A 22,799-nucleotide genomic window follows, 5' to 3' on the forward strand; every position below is an offset into this window, starting at 1 on the left:
GCTGCTCCTGGCCCTAACTGAGCGTCCAGCTGAAGCCTGGAGAGCGGGTGCTGGGCCAGCCTCTCCCTGGCGGGAATCCTCTCCAACCAGTCTAACCCAGCAGCCTCAGGTCCACAGAGCTGCCTTGGGAAACTCAGCAGAGCCCTGGCTCCCTTTTCTTCCAGCCTGCTTCACCGTTCCCTGGTTGAGCCAAGCTTGCAGATCCGTGGGGTGAAGGTACCCGCACTGCCTGGGCCTTAGTGCTATGTACGGGCCTGCAATGTAAGGGATACCGAGTGTGAGCAGCAGGCGGGGCCCATGCAGGTGAGGCAGCTGGCAGCAAGGGCAGGGCTAGGACCCCCTCCCAAGGCTGTGTCTGACATTCTTGAGCCCGTTCAGGGTTCCTTTTCCAAGCCTCCCGCCCTCCCGCCCCCACCCCTGCCATGCCGCAGTGACTCTAAACGTGTGGCTGTCAGCCTTGGAGAAGCTGCTGTAAGCTGGCTGCATCCCAGCGACTCTGATGTGGTTGGTCTGGGTGTGGCCAACAGCCAGGGCATCGGGACTTTTCGAAGCTCCCAGGTGACTTACAGACATCTGGGGCTGAGAACTGTCAGGAGGGAAAGTCAGAAGTCCCAGGACGTACCTGAAAAGCCTCTAGCTCCACCAGTGACCAGCTCCTGGCCGGACTCTTGGCCTGGACTCAGCACCTGAGAGGCCTCTTCACCCTCAGGGCTGGGGGCTTCTTCACGTGGTCATCAAAGACTTGACCAGTTCCGCCTCTCCGGCTGCTGTCCTCATCCCACCCAGAGTCACATGACCCATCAGTTCACCAACAAACACGATGAAGCGCTGCCAGTGCCGGATTCTGTTCTGGGCACTGGCAATGAGGCCAAGAGGGAAGCAGGGAGCTCTGGGTTCCGTCTGGGGGGCGACAAGCCTGGACCAGATAAAAGTGACTCATGTTGTTAATTAGCAGCTTAGGCCCAAAGGTGGCCCCTGGACCAGTGGCCTCAGCACCACCTGGGAAAAGGTTAGAAATGCAAATTCCCAGGCCCCACCTCGGCCTCCTGAATCACAGTATCCCTTTGGCAAAACATACTGAGAAACAACCACGTGCATCGCCCAGCGCTGTGAGGAAGACCCACTTTGAGACCTCGAAGGAATCATGAAACTCCGGGCCTCTGTGTACTCACCCAGGGAGTGATGAAGATGCCATGCTCCCCCACATGGCCTCCAAGATTAAGTGAGCAATGACTTGTTTTTTTGAGACAGTCTCTTTTTGTCGCCCAGGCTGGAGTGCAGTTGCGAGATCTCGGCTCACTGCAACCTCTGCCTCCCAGGTTCAAGCCATTCTCCTGCCTTAGCCTCCTGAGTAGCTGGAACTATAGGCACTTGCCACCATGCCCAGCTAATTTTTTGTTTTGTTTTTGTTTTCAACATGGAGTTTCGCTCCCATTGCCCAGGTTGGAGTGTAATGGCGCCATCACAGCTCACTGCAACCTCTGCTTCCCAGGTTCAAGCCATCCTCCTGCTTCAGCCTCCCGAGTAGCTGGGACTACAGGTGCCCAATACCACACCCAGCTAATTTTTTTATATTTTTAGTAGAGATGGCATTTCACCATGTTGGCCAGGCTGGTCTCAAACTCCTGACCTTAGATGACCCACCTGCCTCATCCTCCCAAAGTGCTGGCATTACAGGCGTGAGCCACTGTGCCCAGCCCATGCAATGACTTTTGAAGTGTCCCCATAGGGACCTAGCAGTGCAGTGGTGGCTCCTGTTACAACGTGGTTGCTGGCCTGAAGGAGCCAAATGGGAGATGATGGGGAGTGGACCTGGGGCCCCTGTGATTGGGACCACCCAGGAAGACAGCCCAGGGGGCCTTGGGGGATGGGCCTCTTCCTTCAGGAGGGCTCATGGAGCCGGTGACAAGCAGGGCTTTGGAGAAAGGGAGGCTTTGGACAGGAGCTGAGGGCAGAGAGGGAGCCTGAGCAAAGATGTGGTGAAGGGACCACAGGGAAGACTGGGAAGCTGGGAATCTGAGGCCTCTAGACTGGGATGGAGGACACACAGCGACAGCCAGTGTAAAGGTGGAATCAGCGCTCTGGCAGGCAGCGTGTGCCATGGGATGGGATGATTTTCTGTAGATGACAGGCAGCTGGAGGGCCATGACCTAATGAGGGGCTCTGCCAGGAGCTTAGATGTCCCACCCGGCAGAGAGGGATTCTCTAGGGCTTATGTAGCAGGCCCAGTAAAGTTCTCACCAGATGGGAGAGCCCACTGCAGGTGTGGTGTCCCAGCTGCCCCTAGCCTTGGGGACTCCTGGGCCCTCCCCTGCCCAGCCCTGAGAGACCCCCACCCCATCTTTCTGTGCCCCTACAACCTCGCTATGCTGGCCGGGGGAGCCCAGAGCAGACTCTCACCCGCAGGACCCTTCCAGGGACAGTATGGGAAAGGAAACGTGGAGATGCTGGGAAGAGCACTTGTTACAGAGGACTGTGGCCTCTGCGAGCAAAAATCACAGAATATCAGCCTGAATCAGGTGGTTGGAGAGCTTTTGGGGATCCCCAAACTCCATGAAAAGTGGCCTGGGAGTGACCTTGGAGGCATGGCTATGTCCTGGCCTACTTTGCAGGCCGGACAGAGGGGCGGCGGCATCTAGAGAACTGGTCAACCAGATGGGTGCACAAGTGATCGCTGGAGGCGCGGGTCACAGGAGGGATGTTGGAGTCCCCCGAGGTCTGGGGAAAATGGCCCACGAGTCGCCTCGTGCTCCAACTCCAGCTTCCCCACACACTGGGAAGAAGAAGGGCTTCTCATGATCAGCCTTATCTCAAGGTTCCCTTGAACACCACAAGGAGAGAGAGTGAGTTTCCCCTCAGGAGAGAGATTGCCAGCAGCCCCGGGTGGCCAGCCAGCTCCACAGCCACCTGTCTGCCTTCAGTCTTCAGTCCCCTCCCCGACCCGCCTTCATCAAAAGTGAGAACTGGTTGGTTGGGTAGGGAAGGGAGTTTTGCCGGGAAACTAAGAGATAATGCTCTTGCTCCCCAGCTGGGGGAACTGAAAGCAGAGAGGCTGGCGGGCGCCCAGCAGGCAGGCTCCATCCCCGGACCATGGGCAGCAGGCGGCAGAAACAAACTCAGGCCAGCTGGGAGAGGGGGCCACCGAGGCGTCAACAGAGCCAGTCTGCAGTGACCTCCAGGACACCTGCACCTGCCTCCCCACTGTCCTTTTGGCCACTCCCTGGTCAGCCAGGCCACCCCCTCAGACCAGCTTCCCATGTACCCAGGCCTCGGGCACAGCATGTTCCCGAGAAAGGCCAAGAGGAGACCTGGGCAGGTCTGCCTTCCTCGGTCCGGTGTTCACTCCTGGCCTGTGCCCAGGGGCAGGGAGTGTGTTTGACCAGTCGGGTGCCACAGGTGGCAGCAGCTCCAGAGGCAACTGGTCACCTGGCCTCAGGGGACACATTCCTGAAGGAGGCAGGCAGAAAGGGCGTTTCCCACACAAAGTAACTGAGCCTGGCAAGAAAGCTACAGGCTGGTCCAGCAGCCCCAGGCCAAGGTGGGGCACAAAGCCCAGTGCAGTGGCCCAGAGAGGAGCGGGCAGGGTCCTGGCCTCCTCCCCTGCGCCCTCAGATCTCTCTGTGTTCTGGGGACCGCCTGACCCCAGCACTGGCCTCAAGGCTCTGGGAGGCCCTGGGCATCTCCACCCTCCCTTCAGGTGCAGGAGGCTTGGCTGCTAAGGCTCTGCACACACCTTCTGCGATGCAGCTGGGTCTGCTGGGGCCGAGGCCAGCACTGGGGAATGACCATCCATATGACCTCCTGGCACCCTCAGTGGGGCCTGAGGAACTTCTGAAGGGCAGAGCTTGGGCACACCACATCACACTCCAGGAGCAGGGGCCTCGTACTCTGGGGCTTCATTCTGGGGCTGGGTGCAGCCTTGGCCATCCAGCTCTGAACCATCATGAGATGGGCGGGGCTGCCTCTCCTCAGCCCGGCAGGTCCCCAGCTGGGAAACGACCCAGTGATTACATGAGGGTCACCTGGGCCATCTAGACAGCCTCCTCCTCTTAAAATGAGAAGATTTGCAGCCTTAATTTCCCTTGCCAAGTAACACAGTGTTCACAGGCTCCAGTGATTAGAGCACGGACACCTTTTTTTTTTGAGATGGAGTCATGTTCGGTCACACAGGGTGGAGTGCAGTGGCATGATCTTGGCCCACTGCAACCTCCACCTCCCAGGTTCAAGCAATTCTCCTTGCCTCAGGCTCCCAAGTAGCTGGGACTATAGGCACGTGCCACCATGCCCTGCTAATTTTTGTATTTTTAGTACAGACAGGGTTTCGCCATGTTGGCCAGGCTGTTCTCGAACTCCTGACTTCGGGTGATCTGTCCACCTCAGCCTCCCAAAGTGCTGGGATTCCAGGTGTGAGCCACACACCAGGCTGAGCATGGACATCTGCCCATCACATGAGCCCAGTGTCCTGTGGCTCAGAGCTGACTGCTGAGTCTAGGCCCTGGTCTGGCTTCAAGGTCCAAACTCCTACTTCTCTGGGGACTGAGAGAGAGTTTGCTATACTGAGCCTGCTGGGGCTCTGTGCCCAGCCCTGGTAGCTGAGGCCCTGGGGTGCTGCTGCCTCCAGGTTATCTCTCTGTTGCAGGCACCCACCCAAGGAGTATCCCAGGGTCCCCAGGGCGGGGGAGGCAAGGAGGTAGAAGGTCCTCACTGCCTGAACAGAGGCCCCAAACCCACGAGGCATGAGGCTCCCTGGGCTGCTCTGCTTGGCTGTGCTAGGTAAGTCTACAGGGGACATGATGGTGGGGCTGCTGCCAGGGCCTGGGGGCCACAGGCTCAGGTGGGGGTACTGGGAGCACAGGGCAGATGAGGCCTGAAGCACGGGAAACCTCTGGAAACACAGGACAGAGAGGGAAAGATCGGGGCTTGAGTCTCAGACCAGCCCCTATACTTGCTGCATGTGTGGTCGAGGGACTGCGTCACCATTTAGGGCCCACTGCTTACCCATCTACATAATGGGCTGATGATAGGAAATGATGGGGGGCGCACAAGAGCTTTTGTGAGTGATGGTGCTGGTTGAGTCCTGGGGCCTCACTACCAGGAATCAGCCTGCTCCTCCCTCCTGGCTTCAGCAGGTGGGTCTCAAGGCTGCCTCTGGCCTCCCTTTCATCCCAGGCTCTCTCCTCACCGCCCTCACCTCTCTTACAGCTGCCAGCAGCTTCCCCGAGGTGCAGGAGGAAGGCAAGTGGCCCAGCACACTGGAGGGAGAAGTCCCCCAGCTGGGACCCTGGTGTCAGAACCCCCCACTGTGGAGGGTGCCTCGGCCGGGGAGGAAGTTGCTGGTGGGGAGGTGTGTGCTGGAGGATGGCTGGACAGTTTTCCACCCTGCAGGGCCCTAGGGGTGATGGAGAGGGGTGGGCTGAGCAGGCCAGTGTGGAGACCTCTGGGGGACACAGTCGGGGAAGGCGCTCAGCTTCCAGCTGTGGCTGGGCAGCTTGGAGGGGGGATTCCCTGGGCAGGTGCATCCTCATCACTGCCCCAGGTCCCTGATTGGGAGCAGAAGCCCTGCTGGGAGCCCCACAGCTGTGCCGGTGGGTGAGGCCCCGTGGAGGGCTGGGGGATTCTGATGGGGCCTGGAAGGTCAGGATCCTCCCTCCAGGAAGAGGCCATGGGAGAATGGCCAAGTCGAGGCTCCTCCAGGACCTGACATACAAGAGGCTGCCTTCCTCATGGAGGCAGCCAGAGAGTGGATAGCGTCTGGGGCCCAGCTGGGTACAGGACCAGGGAGGAGGGGATGCTGGGGAGGGTCCCTGGCAGCCCCTGGCCTGGCCTGCTTTCTCATCTTTGTGCACCCCATCCTTCTGTCTGCACTTTTCTGTCCCATCCTTCCCTCCCCTCCCCTCATGTCACTTAAAATGAGGATGGGGCCAGGTGTGGTGCTCACGCCTGTAATCCCAGCACTTTGGGAGGCTGAGGCGGGCAGATCATGAGGTCAAGAGATCGAGACCATCCTGGTCAACATGATGAAACGCCGTCTCTACTAAAAATACAAAATTAGGCCGGGCGCGGTGGCTCAAGCCTGTAATCCCAGCACTTTGGGAGGCTGAGGCGGGTGGATCACGAGGTCGAGAGATCGAGACCAACCTGGTCAACATGGTGAAACCCCGTCTCTACTAAAATACAAAAAATTAGCTGGGCATGGTGGCGCGTACCTGTAATCCCAGCTACTCAGGAGGCTGAGGCAGGAGAATTGCCTGAACCCAGGAGGCGGAGGTTGCGGTGAGCCAAGATTGCGCCATTGCACTCCAGCCTGGGTAACAAGAGCGAAACTCCATCTCAAAAAAAAGTAGCTGGGCGCAGTGGCACGTGCCTACAATCCCGACTACTCAGGAGGCTGAGGCAGAAGAATCACTTGATAGCAGGAGGTGGAGATTGTAGTGAGCCGAGATCATGCCACTGCACTCCAGCCTAGTGACAGAGCAAGACTCTGTATCAAAAAAAAAAAAAAAAAAAAAAAAGGTGAAGATGGACAGCCACCTCCCTGTGTTGTCACACCAACCCTTACCCCTTGTCAGTAGGCTGCCAGGTTACAGAGCAGGGCCTTCCCCTCTATTTTGCTAAAGGGCAGGTACCGGGTAATGATGACGCTGGGACCTCACTTGAATGACGCCCAGGCTGAACCATTGTTTCCTCATTTGCTTTAAAAACCAAAGCGTTGTTGGTGTGGTTGCTAAAAAGAGAACAGGCAGCTGGGGCTGGGGAAGTACCTGTGGGTCAGTCTGGTACTGGTTACAAGGCAACCCCCACTTGGCTGCCTCCCAACTTCTGCTCCGATTCTTGCCAACCAAATCCTGCTAACTAAACTCCTAAGAGACTGACTGATAAATCATTTATTCATTCAACAAATACTTGAGCACCTGTCTGGTTGCAGGCACCATTCCAGGCCCTGAGAATGTGGCAAGGCTTGGAAACAAACCCTCCTATATCTTACATCCTAGTGGGGGTTGGGATGAGCGATGACAAAAATAAACACGTTCAATGGTTATGCCTGTTATCCCAGCACTTTGGGAGGCTGAGGCCAGAGGACCAGTTGAGCCCAGGAGTTCAAGACCAGCCTAAGCGACACAGTGAGACCCCGGCCAGAGGACCAGTTGAGCCCAGGAGTTCAAGACCAGCCTAAGCGACACAGTGAGACCCCGTCTCTACAAAAAAATCCACTTTTTTTTTTTTTGAGACAGGGTCTCACTCTCTCGCCCAGGCTGGAGTGCAATGGCTCGACCTCAGTTCACTTGAACCTCACCTCCTGGGTTCAGGGAATGCTCCCACCTTAGCCTCCCGAGTAGCTGGGATTACAGATGTTCGCCGCCACACCCGGCTAACATTTTTGTATAAAAAAATGTTTTTTGTTAATTAACTGGGCATGGTGGGTGGTGCACCTGTGAGGATGGTCCCAGCTACTTGGAAGTAGCTACTTGGAAGGCTGAGGTGGGAAGACTGCTTGTCCAGGAAGGTGAGGCTGCAGTGAGCTGTAATCATAACACTGCACTTTAGCCTGGGTGAAAGAGTAAAGAAAGCACATTCTTTTTTTTTTCCCCCCTTAAGTTTTATTTTTATTTTTTTTTAATTGCATTTTAGGTTTTGAGGTACATGTGAAGAACATGCGAGATAGTTGCACACATGGCAGTGTGATTTGCTGCCTTCCTCCCCTTCACCTATATCTGGCATTTCTCCCCATGCTATCTCTCCCCAACTCCCCACCCCCTGCTGTCCCTCCCCTATTCCCCCCAACAGACCTCAGTGTGTGATGCTCCCCTCCCTGTGTCCATGTGTTCTCATTGTTCAACACCTGCTATGAGTGAGAACATGCAGTGTTTGATTTTCTGTTCTTGTGTCAGTTTGCTGAGAATGATGGTTTCCAAGTTCGTCCATGTCCCTGCAAAGGACACAAACTCATCTTTTTTTTATGGCTGCATAATATTCCATGGTATATATGTGCCACATTTTCCCTGTCCGGTCTATCATCGATGGGCATTTGGGTTGGTTCCAGGTCTTTGCTATTGTAAACTGTGCTGCAATGAACATTTGTGTGCATGTGTCCTTATAATAGAATGATTTATAATCCAAGAAAGCACATTCTATAGTATATTAGAATGTTCTAGAGAGAAGCAAGCAGTGTAGAAGGAAAGAGAATGCAGGGCAGGTAGAGGGAAGGAGGGCAGTGTTTGGGGAGGGGCCATGCAGCAAGGACCCAAAGGAGCTAACAGAGCAGGATGTACCTGGGCAGGGGCCTGGTATGGCAGAGCACAGGAAGCAAGGTGCAAAGCGTGTTGAATGAGGCCAGAGGCATGGTGTGGGGTTGACTGGGGAGAGCCCTGTGGGGCGCAGCCGTGGGAGGTCTGGAGGGGAAAATGCAATCTGGCCCTTGGTGAGATCACTTGGCCACTGTGTTGGGAAGGAGATCAAAGGCAAAATCCAAGAGAGGCATTAGGCTACCCTGGAGATCCAGGAAGAGACTGGGCATGCAGGAGAGGCAGGGAGATGGGGTGGATGTGATTCTGAAAGCCGATAGCAGCTGCTGGCAGTTGGCATGGGATAGGGTGGGATGAGAACACCCATGAAAGATGGCGCCAAGCCAGGTGCAGTGGCTCACACCCGTAATCCCAACAGCACTTTGGGAGGCTGAGGCAGGCAGATCACCTGAGGTCAGGAGTTTGAGACCAGCCTGACCAATATGGTGAAACCCTGTCTCTATTGAAAATAAAAAAAAAAATTGGCCGGGCAAGGTGGTTCATGCCTGTAATCCCAGCACTTTGGGAGGCCGAGGCAGGCAGATCACGAGGTCAGGAGATTGAAACCATCCTGGCCAACGTGGTGAAACACAGTCTCTACTAAAAAAATATAAAAATTAGCTGGGTGTGGTGGCGCACGCCTATAGTCCCAGCTACTCAGAAGGCTGAGGCAGGAGAATTGCTTGAACCCGGGAAGCAGAGGTTGCAGTGAGCTGAGATCGCGCCATTGCACTCCAGCCTGGGTAACAAGAGCAAAACTGTCTCAAAAAAAAAAAGAAAATACAAAAATTAGCCAGGCGTGGGCGCATGCCTATCATCCCAACTCCTCAGGAGCTGAGACAGGAGAATCCCTTGAACCCGGGAGGAGGAGGTTGCAGTGAGCCGAGATTGTGCCACTGCACTCCAGCCTGGGCAACAAGAACTCTGTCTAAAAACAAAAACCAGATGGCGCCAAGGTCCTCAGCCCACCTGGAAGGCCTGGCTAAATAAAGTGCAGCCTGACGCCGGCGTATTCTGCAGCTGAAACAGCTTCGGTGGGAGCGGAAAGCAGCACAAGTGAGGGAACCGAGGAATCAGGGTGTTAGAAGGATGATCTCGGTGTAGGTTGGGTTTTTGGTTTTGTTTCATTTTGCTTTCAGACACAGGTTTCATTCTGTCACTGAGGCTGGAGTGCAGTGGCATAGTCACCACTCATTGCAGCCTTGACCTCCAGGGCTTAAGCAGTCCTCCTGCCTCAGCCTCCCAAGTACCTGGGACTACAGGCACATACCCTCACACCCAGTTAATATTTAATTTTTTTAAGACAGGGTCTTGCTGTGTTGCCCAGGCTGGAATGCAGTGGCACAATCTCGGCTCACTGCAGCCTCCATCTCCCAGGCTCAAGCCATTATCCTGCCTTAGCCTCCAGAGTAACTCAAGAGGATGTTGTCCCCCTTTGTCCCAGCCCAGTGCCATGAAGGCTGCCACTGTCCACATTGCCAGGACAGCTGAAGGGGTAGACAGTGTGCTTGGGAAGAGGGACACGGTTTCCATCAGGCATAGAGGATGGAGGATGCTGGTTGGAAGGTGGAGGAAATAGGGGATTTTGATTCTGGCTGAGCCTACAGTCCAAAGGACACAGAAAAGGCCAGGCATGGTGGTTCATGCCTGTAATCCAGCACTTTGGGAGGCCAAGGCAGGTGGATCACTTGAGGTCAGAAGTTCAAGACCAGCCTGGCCAACAAGGTGAAACCACATTTCTACTAAAAGTAAAAAAAATTAGCCGGGCGTGGTGGCAGGCACCTATAATCCTAGCTACTCAGGAGGCTGAGGCAGGAGAATCACTTGAACCTGGGAGGTGGAGGTTGCAGTTAGCTGGGATGGTGCCACTGCATTCCAGCCTGGGCAACAGAGTGAAACTCCATCTCAAAACAAAACCAGAACAAACAAGTCCAGGCATGGCAGCACACGCCTGAAATCCCAGCACTTTGGGAGGCCGAGATGGCCAGATCACCTAAGGTCAGGAGTTCCAGACCAGCATGGCCAATATGGCAAAACCACATCTCTACCAAAAGTGTAAAAATCAACCAGGCATGGTGGTGCCACCCTGTAATCCCTGCTACTTGGGAGGCTGAAGCACGAAAATCCCTTCAACCCAGGAGGCAGAGGTTGCAGTCAGACGAGATTGCGTCACTGCACTCCAGTCTGAGCGACAGAGTGAGACTTCGTCTCTGAAAAAAAAAGCAAAAGACAAAAGACAGCCAAAAAACAACAGCACAACAAAGGAAGCACAGTTTCTGACAGAGCTGGAAGCTGAATTCCAAGGCTCAGATTCTGAAGCTGGGTCCTCTCCAGGCCCTGCGGGAGCACCTGCTCCTGGCTCCTCCCCTGTTTCTGGAGATGGCCTCCCTCACTGTGGTTTCCCTGTGTCTGGGTCTCCTTTCCTCTTCTCATCAGGCCCCACCCTAATCCAGCATGAATTACTGGAGTTAATATTTAACTTGAGAGAGGGCAAAGCCATCTGTAAAAACTTGATTTCCAAATATGTTCCCTTGGGCAGGTCCTGGGGGTCACCACTGGAACCTGTCTTTTTGGAGGACATAATTCAACCCTCCACGGATGGCAGTTTATTCAAAATCAGATCCCCAGACCCCTCCCTGGGTCTAATCAATTGCAGCCTCCAGGGTTGGGACTGGAATTTCCAAGCTTCCTGTTGCCACAGAGACCAGTCTGGAGTGGGGTGGCGTAATCTGGAAGAAGCTTGGAGCCACGCTGGGCACCAACACCGTGTCTGGGCCTGAATGTGAGCCCTCGGCCGCTTCCCTGCAGAGACCCCGAAGCCCAGCCTGGGCATGGCTTAGCTTCCTGTCCCGAGGGCAGCCGTGTCATCACTTTATCAGATTTTGAGTGTGCCATCCCATTGTTCAAATGCTCTCGCACAGCAGATGAGTTTTATTTATTTGCTTACTTACTTGAGGCAGGGTCTTGCTGTATCACCCAGGCTGGAGTGCAGTGGAGTGATCACAGCTGACTAAAGCCTTGACCTCCTAGGCTCAAGCAGTCCTCCCATGTCAGCCTCCTGAGTGAGTAGCTGGTACATACCCCCATGCCAATTTTTTTTTTTTTTTTTTTTTTTGAGACAGGGTCTCACTTAGTCACCCAGGCTGGAATGTGGTGGCAGGATCTTGACACACCGCAGCCTCAACCTCCCAGGTTCAAGAGATCCTCCAACCTCAGCCTCCTTAGTAGCTGGGACTACAGGCATGTGCCACCATGCCTGGCTAATTTTTCTACTTTTAGTAGAGATGGAGTTACGCCATGTTGCCCAGGCTGGTCTCAAACTCCTGGGCTTGAGGGATTCCCCTGCCCCAGCCTCCCAAAGCTCTGGGATTACATGCATGAGCCACCACGCTCAGCCAAGCAGAGAATTTTAAATTAAATGATAGGCCAGGCGTGGTGGCTCATGCCTACACTTTCGGAGGCTGAGGTGGGTTGGATCACTTGAGGTCAGGAGTTCAAGACCAGCCTGGCCAACATGGTAAAACTCCGCCTCTACTAAAAATGAAAAATTAGCCAAGCACAGTGTCGTGCACCTGTAATCCCAGCTACTCAGGAGGTTGAGGCAGGAGGATCACTTGAAACAGGGAGGCAGAGGTTGCAGTGAATTGAGATCGCACCACTGCACTCAAGCCTGGGGGACAAAGCAAGACCTTTTTTCCCTCGAGGGAAAAAAAATAACTAAGAAAAAATAAATGATAGACCATCCTTTATTGGCAGGCTAGATCCATAAACTAAATAAACAAAAGGAAAAAAACCCCACACAACTCCTGTGAGGATGAAAAGTGAATGTCCGCTCAGGCACGATGGCTCACGCTGTAATCCCAGCACTTTGGGAGATCAAGGGGGCGGATCACCTGAGGTCAGGAGTTCAAGACCAGCCTGGCCAACATGGCAAAACTCCATCTCTACTAAAAATACAAAAATTAGCTGGGTGTGTGTGGTGGTGCATGCCTGTAATCCCAGCTACTCAGGAGGCTGAGGCAGGAGAATCTCTTGAGCCTGGGAGGTGGAGGTTGCAGTGAACTTAGATCTCTCCACGGCACTCCAACCTGGGCAACAGAGCAAGACTCCGTCTCAAAAAAAGAAGAAAAAAACTGAATGTCTCTGGTACCATGTGCTTTAAAAATGGTTCCTGTCTGTGAACTTATGCAAATCGAGCTTCTATTAATGAACACTGAAATGGAAATGAAGAGAGGGCAGTTTTTCTTTCCACTTTTATAAGTCAAGATCGTTTCCCTTCACAAAAGGAGCAAAAAGAAAGGGTGATCACATGTCAGCCCTGGAATCCCACTTCCCCACGTGAGGCAGGCTTCTGGCGCCTGTGACGGTCTTTGGACGAAGAAGAGGAGGCCCCTTGAGGGTTAAATTGACTAAATTAATCAGCAGACATCTGCAAGAGAGTGCTCCTGAAGGTGCCTCCACCACCAGATCCAGCTTCACTTTCTTCAAAGATTTTCCACGAAAGCCGGTTTGGGGAAAAAAAGTATTTCTTTTTTTTTTTTTTTTTTTGAGACAGAGTCTCGCTTGTCACCTAGGCTTGAGTGTAGCATTGTGATCTCAGCTCACTGCAGCCTCTGCCTCTCAGGTTCAGGTGATTCTCATGCCTCAGCCTCTCCAGTAGCTGGGACTACAGGCTTAAGCCACTATGCCAGTCTAATTTTTGTTTTTTTTAGTAGAGATGGGGTTTCACCATGTTACCCAGGCTGGTTTTGAACTCCTGGTCTCAAATGATCCACCCTCCTCAGCCTCCCAAAGTGCTGGAATTATAAGCATGAGTCAGGACTTAAAAAAAAAAGTATTCTTCCCCATCTAAAAAGAAGAGTTCTGGCTGGGTATGGTGGCTCACACCTGTAATCCCAGCACTTTGGGAGGCCAAGGCGGGTGGATCACCTCAGGTGAGGAGTTGGAGACCAGTCTGGCCAACATGGTGAAACCCTATGTCTACTAAAAATACAAAAATTAACCAGGTGTGGTGGTGTGTGCCTGTAATCCCAGCTACTTGGGAAGCCGAGTTAGGAGAATCACTTGAACCTGGGGGGCAGAGGTTGCAGTGAGCCAAGATTGCGCCACTATACTCTAGCCTGCGTGACAGAGTGAGATTTCATCTCAAATGAATGAATGAATGAGAGTTCTCACGAAGTTTTCAAAGAGGCACAAATGAGAAAATAATTGTTGGTGTCTGGGCAGCCCCGGGCAGGGGAAGACGCCCTGATTCAAGAAGGCTGCTGCCATTTGTCTAGACTAGCGTTGTCAACCTCAGCACCCCTGACACTGGAGGCCGGATGATTCTTCGCGGTGGGGCTGACCATGCACTGCAGGCTGTTTAGCAGCACCCTTCACCCACGAAGTGTCAGCAGCAAGCCCCGTCTCTTTTTGTTTTTGTTGAGACGGGGTCTTGCTGTGTGGCCCAAGCTAGGAGTTCACCTCCCAATCTTGACAACCCAAAATGTCCCCAGACTCAAAGCTGCCCTGGAGGCAGAATGGCCCCTGGTTGAGAGTTACTGGTCTGGAATGGAACGTGCTTAGTGGTCACACACTCTAACTTGTTCGAGGCCTCTGCTCAATCAGCAGCTCCCTGACTGCAGGGTGGTTTCCAGAGCAGGCATGCCCAGCAGAGCAAAGGCGACTCATGACATCTATGATGTTCAGATTTCATAGGCCCTTCTTCTACCCCTCCCCCAAGCACTGCCCAACCACACATTATTCTTTTTAATTTTTCTTTTGATTAAATAGGGGTGGGGTCTCACGATGTTGCCCAGGCTGGTCTGGAACCTCTGGGTTCAAGCATTCCTCCTGCCTCAGCCTCCCAAAGTTGGTATTACAGGCCTGAGCTACAGTGCCCAGCCAATACACACTATTCTCTTTCTTTCTTCCTTTCTTCTCTTTCCTTTTTTTGTTTTTTAAGATGGATGAGATAGAGTCTGGCTCTGTCTCAGGCTAGAGTGCAGTGGCAAGATCTCATCTCACTGCACCTCTGCCTCCGAGGTTCAGTCGATTCTCCTGACTCAGCCTCCCCAGTAGCTGGAGTTACAGGCACATGACACCACATCTGGCTAATTTTTTGTTATTTTAGTAGAAACAGGGTTTCACCATGTTAGCCAGGCTGGTCTTGAACTCCTGACCTCAGGTGATCCGCCCGGCTTGGCCTCCCAAAGTGCTGGGATTACAGGCATGAGCCACTGTGCCTGGCCCCTCCCTCCCTCCTTCTCTCCCTTTCTCCTTTCTTCTCACCCTGCTGACAGGATATTGGCTCACTGCAACCTCTGTCTTCCAGGTGAAAGTGATTCTCCTGCCTCAGCCTCCCAAGTAGCTGGGACTATAGGCATGTACCACAATGCCAGCTAATTTTTGTATTTTAGTAGAGACAGGGTTTCACTATGTTGGCCAGGCTGGTCTCAAACTCCTGACCTCAGGTGATCCACCTGCCTCAGCCTCCCAAAGTGCTGGGATGACAGGCGTGAGCCACCACGCCCAGCCTACACACTGTTCTTGAAATGCAAACAGGTCCCCACCATCAAACCCCTATTCCAGAAACATTTTTTTTTAAATCCTGATTACTGTCTTAAAAAAAATCAGTAATGACAAGGCACAGTGGCTTATACCTGTAATCCCAGCACTTTGGGAGGCCCAGGTGGGCAGATCACCTGAGGTCAAGAGTTCAAGACCAGCCTGACCAACATGGTGAAACCCCGTCTCTGCTAACAATGCAAAAATTAGCTGGGCGTGGTGGCGCGTGCCTGTAGTCCATGCTACTTGGGAGGCTGAGACATGAGAATCGCTTGAACCCAGGAGGTGGAGGTTGCAGTGAGCTGAGATGGTGCTACTGTACTCCAGCCTGGGTGACAGAGTAAGACTCTGTCTCTAAATAAATAAATAAAAGTGGGCCAGGTGCGGTGTCTCATACCTGTAATCCCAGCAGTTTGGGAGGCCAAGGTGGGCCAATCACCTGAGGTCAGGAGTTCGAGACCAGTTTGGCCAACATGGTGAAACCACATGTCTAGTAAAAATACAAAAATTAGCTGGGCATGGTGGCGGCGGGTGCCTATAATCCCAGCTACTCTGGAGGCTGAGGCATGAGAATCCTTGAACCTGGAAGGCAACAGTGCAAGACTCTATCTCAAAAAACCAAAAAGTGACAATTCAGCAGCATTTAGTGCATTCACAACGCGATGTTGTGTGACAACCACACTGTCTAGTTCCCAGAGATTTTCGTCACCCCGAAAGGAAACCCTGCACCCGTCAGGCAATCACTCTCCATTTCCCCCTCCCCTGGGCCCGAGTGACCAGTCTGCTTTCTGCCTCTGCGGCTCTTCCTGTTCTGAGCTTTGCACACAGAGTCAGGCAAGGGCTGCCCTTCACGTCTGCCTTTTTGTTTAGCAGAATGCTGTACGCTCATCCCCGCCACAGCCTGCATCTGTGCTCATTTCTTCCTAATGCTCAGTAAGATTCCTTACATGGATCAACCCCATTTATCTACCCATTTGTCTGTTGATAGACATTTGGGCCATTTCCACCTTTTGGCTGTGGTGAATCACGCTGCCGTGAACGTGTGTGTGCAGGTATCTGTTCGATCCCTGTTTTCTATTCTTTGGTATATGTCTAGGAGCAGAATTGCTGGGTCATATGGTAAGTCGGTTTAACTTTCTGAGGAACAACTAAACCAGTATTTTCTTTTTTTTTCTTTAAGGTCTACTGGTTTCATTTATTTATTTATTTTAGCTTTTAGGTTCAGGGGTGCACGTGCAGGTTTGTTTATGTAAGTAGATTGCATGCTACGGGGGTAATGTTCCACCACCCAGGTAATCAGCATAGTACCCCCGATAGGTATTTATTTTTTGAGACCGAGTCTCGCTCTGCTGCCCAGGCTGGAGTGCAGGGGCGCGATCTTGGCTCAATGCAACCTCACCTCCTGGGTTCAAGCAATTCTCCTGCCTCAGTCTCCCGAGCAGCTGGGACTACGGATGCACACCACCATGCCTGGCTAATTTTTGTATTTTTAGTAGAAACGGGGTTTTATCATGCTGGCCAGACTAGCCTCAAACTCCTGACCTCAAATGACCCATTTGCCTGGGCTTCCCAACGTGCTGTGATTACAGGTGTGAGGCACTGAACCCGGCTGGATAGGTAAGTCTTCGATCCTCATGCTCCTTCCCGTCTCTACGGGAAGTAGGTGTCGGTGTCTGCTGCTCCCTTCTTTGTGTCCATGTGTACTCTGTGTTTACCTCCCACTTACAAGTGAGAATGTGCTAAACCCAGCATCTTTTTTTTTTGAGACAGAGTCTCCCTCTGTTGCCCAGGCTGGAGTGCAGTGGCGCAACCTCGGTTCACTGCAACCTCTGCCTCCCGATTCAAGCAATTCTCCTGCCTCAGTCTCCTGAGTAGCAGGGATTACAGGCACCCGCCACCACGCCTGGCTAATTTTTGTATTTTTAATATTTTGTATTTTTAGGTCAGGTCGAACTCCTGACCTCAAGTGATCCTCCTGCCTGGGATTCCCTAAGGGCTGGGATTACAGGCGTGAGCCACCAAGCCTAGCCAAACATGTATCTTCTTAAAGTGCTGGATCAATGTCAGTTTATTCTTCCTCCTTGGATCTTTTCATCTCCCAGAAGTCACCCCTGAGGTCTCCATTGCCTACAAAGTCCTGAAAGTTTTCCCCAAAGGTTGCTGGGTGCTCATAACCTGCCATGCACCGCAGGCGCCTCCGCCCATCACCTACTCCCTCTGTGGAACCAAGAACATCAACGTGGCCAAGAAGGTGGTGAAGACCCACGATCCGGCCTCCTTCAGCCTCAACATCATGCTCAAGTCCAGACCAGACCTGCTCACCTACTTCTGCTGGGCGGCCTCCACCTCGGGTGCCCACGTGGACAGTGCCAGGCTGCAGATGTATTGGGAACTGTGGTCCAGTGAGTGCGGTGGGGGGTATGGGGGGCAGGTGAGGTGCAGATCAGTGGGGAGCCCCGGGAGTGGGACTTGTGAACTTTGCTGGGGTTAGAGAGAGCCAGGGCATGAGGGTGTGGACGAGGACAGGCTGCTGCCTCCAAGGCCACTCTCAGCCCCTTCGGGCCTTTTCTCAGGGCTTGCTGTCCCTGGCTGGGGGCCCTCAGGGCACAGTGGGAAAGAGCCCAATGTACAGCAGAAATGACTGGACCCCAGTTGTCAGCTGGATCTCAAGGCGATAAACTAGGCACGTTTGGCTGGGCATGAATCTCAGCACTGTGGAAGTCCGAGGTGGGCTGATGGCTTGAGACCAGCCTGGGCAACACAGGGAAACCCCCTCTCTACTAAAAATACAAAGATGAGCCGGGCGTGGTGGGACGCACCTCTAGTCCCAGTTACTCGGAGGCTGAGGCAGGAGAATCACTTGAACACAGGAGGTAGAGGTTGCACTGAGCAGAGATCGAGCCACTGTACTCCAGCCTGAGTGACAGAGCAAGACTCTGTCTCCAAAAAAAAAAAAGAAAAGAAAAAAAGTTAGGCACGTTTTGTGTATCGCTTCACTTGATCCTGACTGCAGTGTCAGGCAGGGTCTGAGACTCTGGGCCTGAAGCTATGAAAGCTAAAGCTGGGGCGAATTAGGAAAGTTGCCCCAGGCCACGTGACTGGCAAGTGGACAAGGCTGCTTTCAAACCCACCCTGTCCAGCTCCAGACCCTGCCTTCTTCCTGTTTCCATGTTGGTCGTCAGTCAGGTAACCTTCTTGGTGGGAGCCATGGTGTATGGGAACCTGGAAGTTGCCAGACCTAGGGTGGGACAAGGAAACTCCCTATTCATTGTTTGCCCCACACCCTCAGAACACCAGGAAAAGACAGCCTAGGGAAGATGAGCCCAGGGTCTGCAATACAACAGGTCCAGGGTTTAAATCCCTACACTTACTGGCTGGGGTCTTGGGCAAGTCATTGGACCTCTGAGCTTCAACTGCTTTATCTGCAAAAGGAAAATAGTAACAGAGGCCGGTGAGGTGGCTCACACCTATATTCCCAGCACTTTGGGAGACCAAGGTGGGAGAATCCTCAAAATCCTGAGGCCAGGAGTTTGAGACCAGGCTGGACAACAGAGTAAGACTTGATGTCTACAAAATTTATTTTTTCTTTTTTTGAGACGGCATCTTGCTCTGTTGCCGAGGCTGGAATATAGTGGTGCGATCTCAGCTCATTGCAACCTCCATCTCCTGGGTTCAAGTGATTCTCCTGCCTCAGCCTCCTGAGCAGCTGGGATTACAGGCCCGTGCCTCCATGCCTGGCTAATCTTTGTATTTTTAGTAGAGAGAGTGTTTCACCATGTTGGCCAGGCTGTTCTCAAACTCTTGACCTCAAGTGACCCACCCGCCTCAGGCTCCTAAAGTGCTGGGATTACAGGGGTGAGCCACCACACCTGGCCTACAGCTATTTTTAAAAAACTAGTTGGGTGTGGTGGCTCATGCCTGTGGTAATAGCTACTTGGGAGGCTGAGGTGGGAGGTTCATTTAAGCCCAGGAGTTGGAAGCTGTGGTGAGCCATGATCACACCATTGCTCTCTAGTCCGGGCAACAAGACACGCTGTTTCTAAAATAATAATAATAGGCCGGGCGCGGTGGCTCACGAGGTGGATCACGAGGTCAAGAGATCGAGACCATCCTGGTCAACATGGTGAAACCCCGTCTCTACTAAAAAATACAATAAAAATTAGCTGGGCATGGTGGCACATGCCTGTGATCCCAGCTACTCAGGAGGCTGAGGCAGGAGAATTGCCTGAACCCAGGAGGCGGAGGTTGCGGTGAGCCGAGATCGTGCCACTGCACTCCAGCCTGGGTAACAAGAGTGAAACTCCGTCTCAAAATAAATAAATAAATAAATAATAATAATAATAATGGGCCCTGCTCCAGAAGACCTATTAAATGGAAGCCTTTTAACAGGTGGCAAGGGTGGTGTTTATTACTAATCAGTAAGAATATCTACAGCATTAGGCTCAAGGCCTGGGGGAAATGTCCTGAAGTAGCTTGCCTTTCAGTAAAGAAGATAAGACTGAGGCCGGGCGTGGTGGCTCATGCCTGTAATCCCAGCCCTTTGGGTGGCCGAGGCGGGTGAATCACGAGGTCAGGAATTTGAGACCAGCCTGGCCAACATGGTGAAACCCCATCTCTACAAAAAATGCAAAAATTAGCTGGGTGTGGTGGTGTGCACCTGTAGTCCTAGCTACTTGGGCAGCCAAGATGGGAGAATTGCTTGAGCCAGGGAGGCTGATGTTGCAGTGATCCTAGATCGTGCCATTGCACTCCCGTCTAGATGACAGAGCAAGACCCTGTCTCAAAATAAAATAAGATAAAAGCAAATGTGAAATCGTGTGGTACACAAGGCAGGTAGGGTCGCAGCCCAGAAACAAGGTGGACAGCAAACTCTGGAAGGCAGCCTGGAGGAGGTGGCAGTCACAGCCAAGCTCATTAGGCATTTTGTAATGCAAAGAACTTACTGGGGAGGAGGGATTTAAAACCGCCCAGACATGCCTGTGCTGCCTTCTCCCACCCTGCCAGAGCCAGTGTCTGAGCTGCAGGCCAACTTTGCTCTGTAGGACAGAGGGTCAGGCCCCAGGGTGGATGGAGGTGTCCTGCCAGGTGTCCTCGGGCAGTCCACCCATCACCTACAGCCTGGTCGGGAAGGATGGCCAGGTCTACCTGCAGCAGAGACCACGCCATGGGGAGCCTGCCAACTTCTTCCTGCCGAGCCAGACATCAGACTGGTTCCAGTGCCAGGCTGAAAACAACGTCAGTGTCCAGCACAGTGCCCTCACGCTGGTGCCCCCAGGTGAGACGGCCCTTGGATTTCCAGAGGGGCATCTGGTGCTTCTGTGCTTCGAGGGTGCTAGTGTCCAAGAGGCAGGTCGGTGGGAGGTGGGACAGCTCTACCCAACACTGCTGAGAGCAGAGAGGGCACAGGCAGCAACCATGCCCAGCCTGGCCCCTGCCTAAAGGACAACCAACCCAGCTGCCTCCACCTCCTGCCCAGGAGGCACCTGCCATCGTGCTGGCTGGCAGCCTTGCCTCCATTGCAGCTGTCACGTCTGGGATGCTGGGCTGGACCTCATGGACCAGGTAGGATGGCCTGAGAGGTCCAACAGGGCCCTGGTTGGGGAGCCCAGGTGGTGGGCTTGCGGGGCAGGGCTGTGGCCAGAGCAAAGAAGGACCGTCACCGCTTACACACGACTTGAAGACCTTTATGAGGGAATACTGTGAGCCATGTGCCTACTGAGGCTTGCCCATTCAAGGTATTATCAGACCCTGGCCAATGCTCCCAGCTGCCCTGTAACGGAGTCTGCTGGCCCCTTGAGGGGGCACTCTCCTAAGTTTTTTTTTTTTTGAAACAGAGTCTCACTCCGTCACCCAGGCTAGGTGCAGTGGCATAATCTGGCTCTGCAACCTCCACCTCCCAGGTTCAAGCAATTCTCATGCCTCAACCTTCCAAGTAGCTGGAATTACAGGTGTACACCACCATACCCGGCTACTTTTCATATTTTTAGTAGAGATGGGGTTTCCCCATGTTGGCCAGGCTGATCTTGAACTCCTGAGCTCAGGTGATCTGCCTCCCAAAGTGCTGGGATTACAGGCGTGAGCCACCACACCTGGCCTCATCTAAGTTTTTTTATGGAGTCTGAGCAGGAATATGGGATTGATGGAGAGCAAGGTGGACCGGGAGCTCCTGCCTTCTGTGAGAGCCACATTGTGCAGTCTTTCCCAGGTAGTGGCAAGAGGCTGGGGCCCAGACTCCTAGGTTCCCCTCTCCAAGGCCATGGCGGTACTCACGTGTAAGGTGACCAGGGCCTTTGTGGTGTCTGAGCGCAGGCACTAGAGGCCTTGGTGGTGGCCAGCCCTGCCTCTGTGAAGTCATGTCTTTGTTTGGAGCTGTGTCTTCATTCTCATCCTCCTCTTGTGGCTAGCCCCTTCTGTGACTCTGCCAGAATTCTGTCCTTGGCACTCTCCTGTTTCACTTCTGGGTCCCTTCCTGCCAAGTCTGTTCTTACCAGGAGCCAGACTGATGGGTGAGCCATGTCTCACTAAGCCTTAGTTTTCCCTTCTGTAAAATGGTGTACAGCCTTAATTCAGTGGGGTGAGTAAGCCTCATGCCTCTCCTGCTGGAGCACTAATGTACGTGGCACCATAAAACTCCCAGAGGCAGGCCAGGCACAGTGACTCATGCCTGTAATCCTAGTACTTTGGGAGGTTCAGGCAGGAGGATTACCTGAGGTCAGGAGTTCAAGACCAGCCTGGACAACATGGTAAAACCCCTCTACTAAAAATACAAAATTAGCCAGGCATGGTGGCGTGTGCCTGTAATCCCAGCTACTCAGGAGGCTGAGGCAGGAGAAGCGCTTGAACCCAGGAGGCAGAGGTTGCAGTGAGCTGAGATCGTGCCATTGCACTCCAGCCTGGGCAACAAGAGTGAAACTCCACTCAAAACAAACACTCCCAGAGGCCTCGGGAGGGGATGGCTGGGAGGTGAGCCTGCCTGAGCTAAGTCTTCACTGCTTCGTCATCAAGGTTGTGACCAGAAGATGCAGGACTGCCAAGGCCTCTGGAGTGCCCCATCCTTGCCTTGCTGCCCTACAGGAGCACCCACAGTCTGAAAAGGAGCCTGGAGGGTTTTCAGGGTAGGGAATGGAGAGGTCAGAGGACACAAAGCAGCAGCCATATAGAATGAGCTGTCCAGAGAGCCAGGCACGGCAGAGGACTGGACCATCAGAATGTGCCATCTGTATTTAGAATTCATGAGAAATGAGTGTGTTTTAGCTGCTCTTGCCACAAAAACAAAAAAATGGGTAACCCTGAGAGGTGGTGGATATGTGAATATGCTTCTCTGTTAGAATCTTTGTGCTGTCTATATAAATCCCATAATGTCAGGTTGTCTACCTGAAATCAACAAAAGAACATTTATTTTAAAAACAGAAAAAAGAGGCCCAGCACAGTGGCTCACGCTTGAAATCCCAACACTTTGGGAGACCAAGACGGGCAGATCACAAGGTCAGGAGTTCAAGACCAGCCTGGCCAACACAGTGAAACCCTGTCGCTACTAGAAATACAAAAATTAGCTGGACGTAGGGGCACGGGCCTGTAATCCCAGCTACTTGGGAGGCTGAGGCAGGAGAATCACTTGAACCCAGGAGGCGGAGGTTGCAGTGAGCCCAGCACCACTGCACTCCAGCCTGGGCAACAGAGCTAGACTCTGTCTCAAAAAAAAGAAGAAAAGAGAAAAAAAAGAGCCTGCCAGCTGGGATTCTTGGACCCCTGGTGGCCTTCAGCAAATGTGGACACCGTTGGTGTGAGGGCTTGAGGAGGATCACAGAAGGGAGGGTGTCTGTGTGGCCCTGTCTTCGCCACTCAGGTGCTGCCACATCTCTCCAGGTGTGGGGAGAGAGACACGGACACACTGGGAAAAGGCCCAGCCCCCCCCCACACCTGCTCCCCTCTTCCTTGGAGAGGCACCCCACCTCCTGGTGGCCTGGAAGT

General features: G+C 53.2%; 1 protein-coding gene across 1 annotated transcript; it reads left to right on the forward strand.

Moving 5' to 3' along the window:
* Positions 1–792: 792 nt before the first annotated feature.
* C5H17orf99 (chromosome 5 C17orf99 homolog) lies at positions 793–22,240 on the forward strand. The gene is given in 11 exon segments (XM_078375436.1): positions 793–931; positions 2,320–2,519; positions 4,640–4,773; positions 5,203–5,336; positions 15,702–15,761; positions 16,931–17,230; positions 19,833–19,894; positions 19,896–20,103; positions 21,834–21,860; positions 21,863–21,935; positions 21,937–22,240. Coding segments are annotated over 11 exon segments (1,389 nt in total). The 3' UTR covers positions 21,989–22,240.
* The last annotated feature ends 559 nt before the right edge of the window (positions 22,241–22,799 follow it).

Source organism: Callithrix jacchus, chromosome 5 (genome assembly GCF_049354715.1).
Source record: "Callithrix jacchus isolate 240 chromosome 5, calJac240_pri, whole genome shotgun sequence".
In the NCBI taxonomy this organism is placed as follows: domain Eukaryota; kingdom Metazoa; phylum Chordata; class Mammalia; order Primates; family Cebidae; genus Callithrix; species Callithrix jacchus.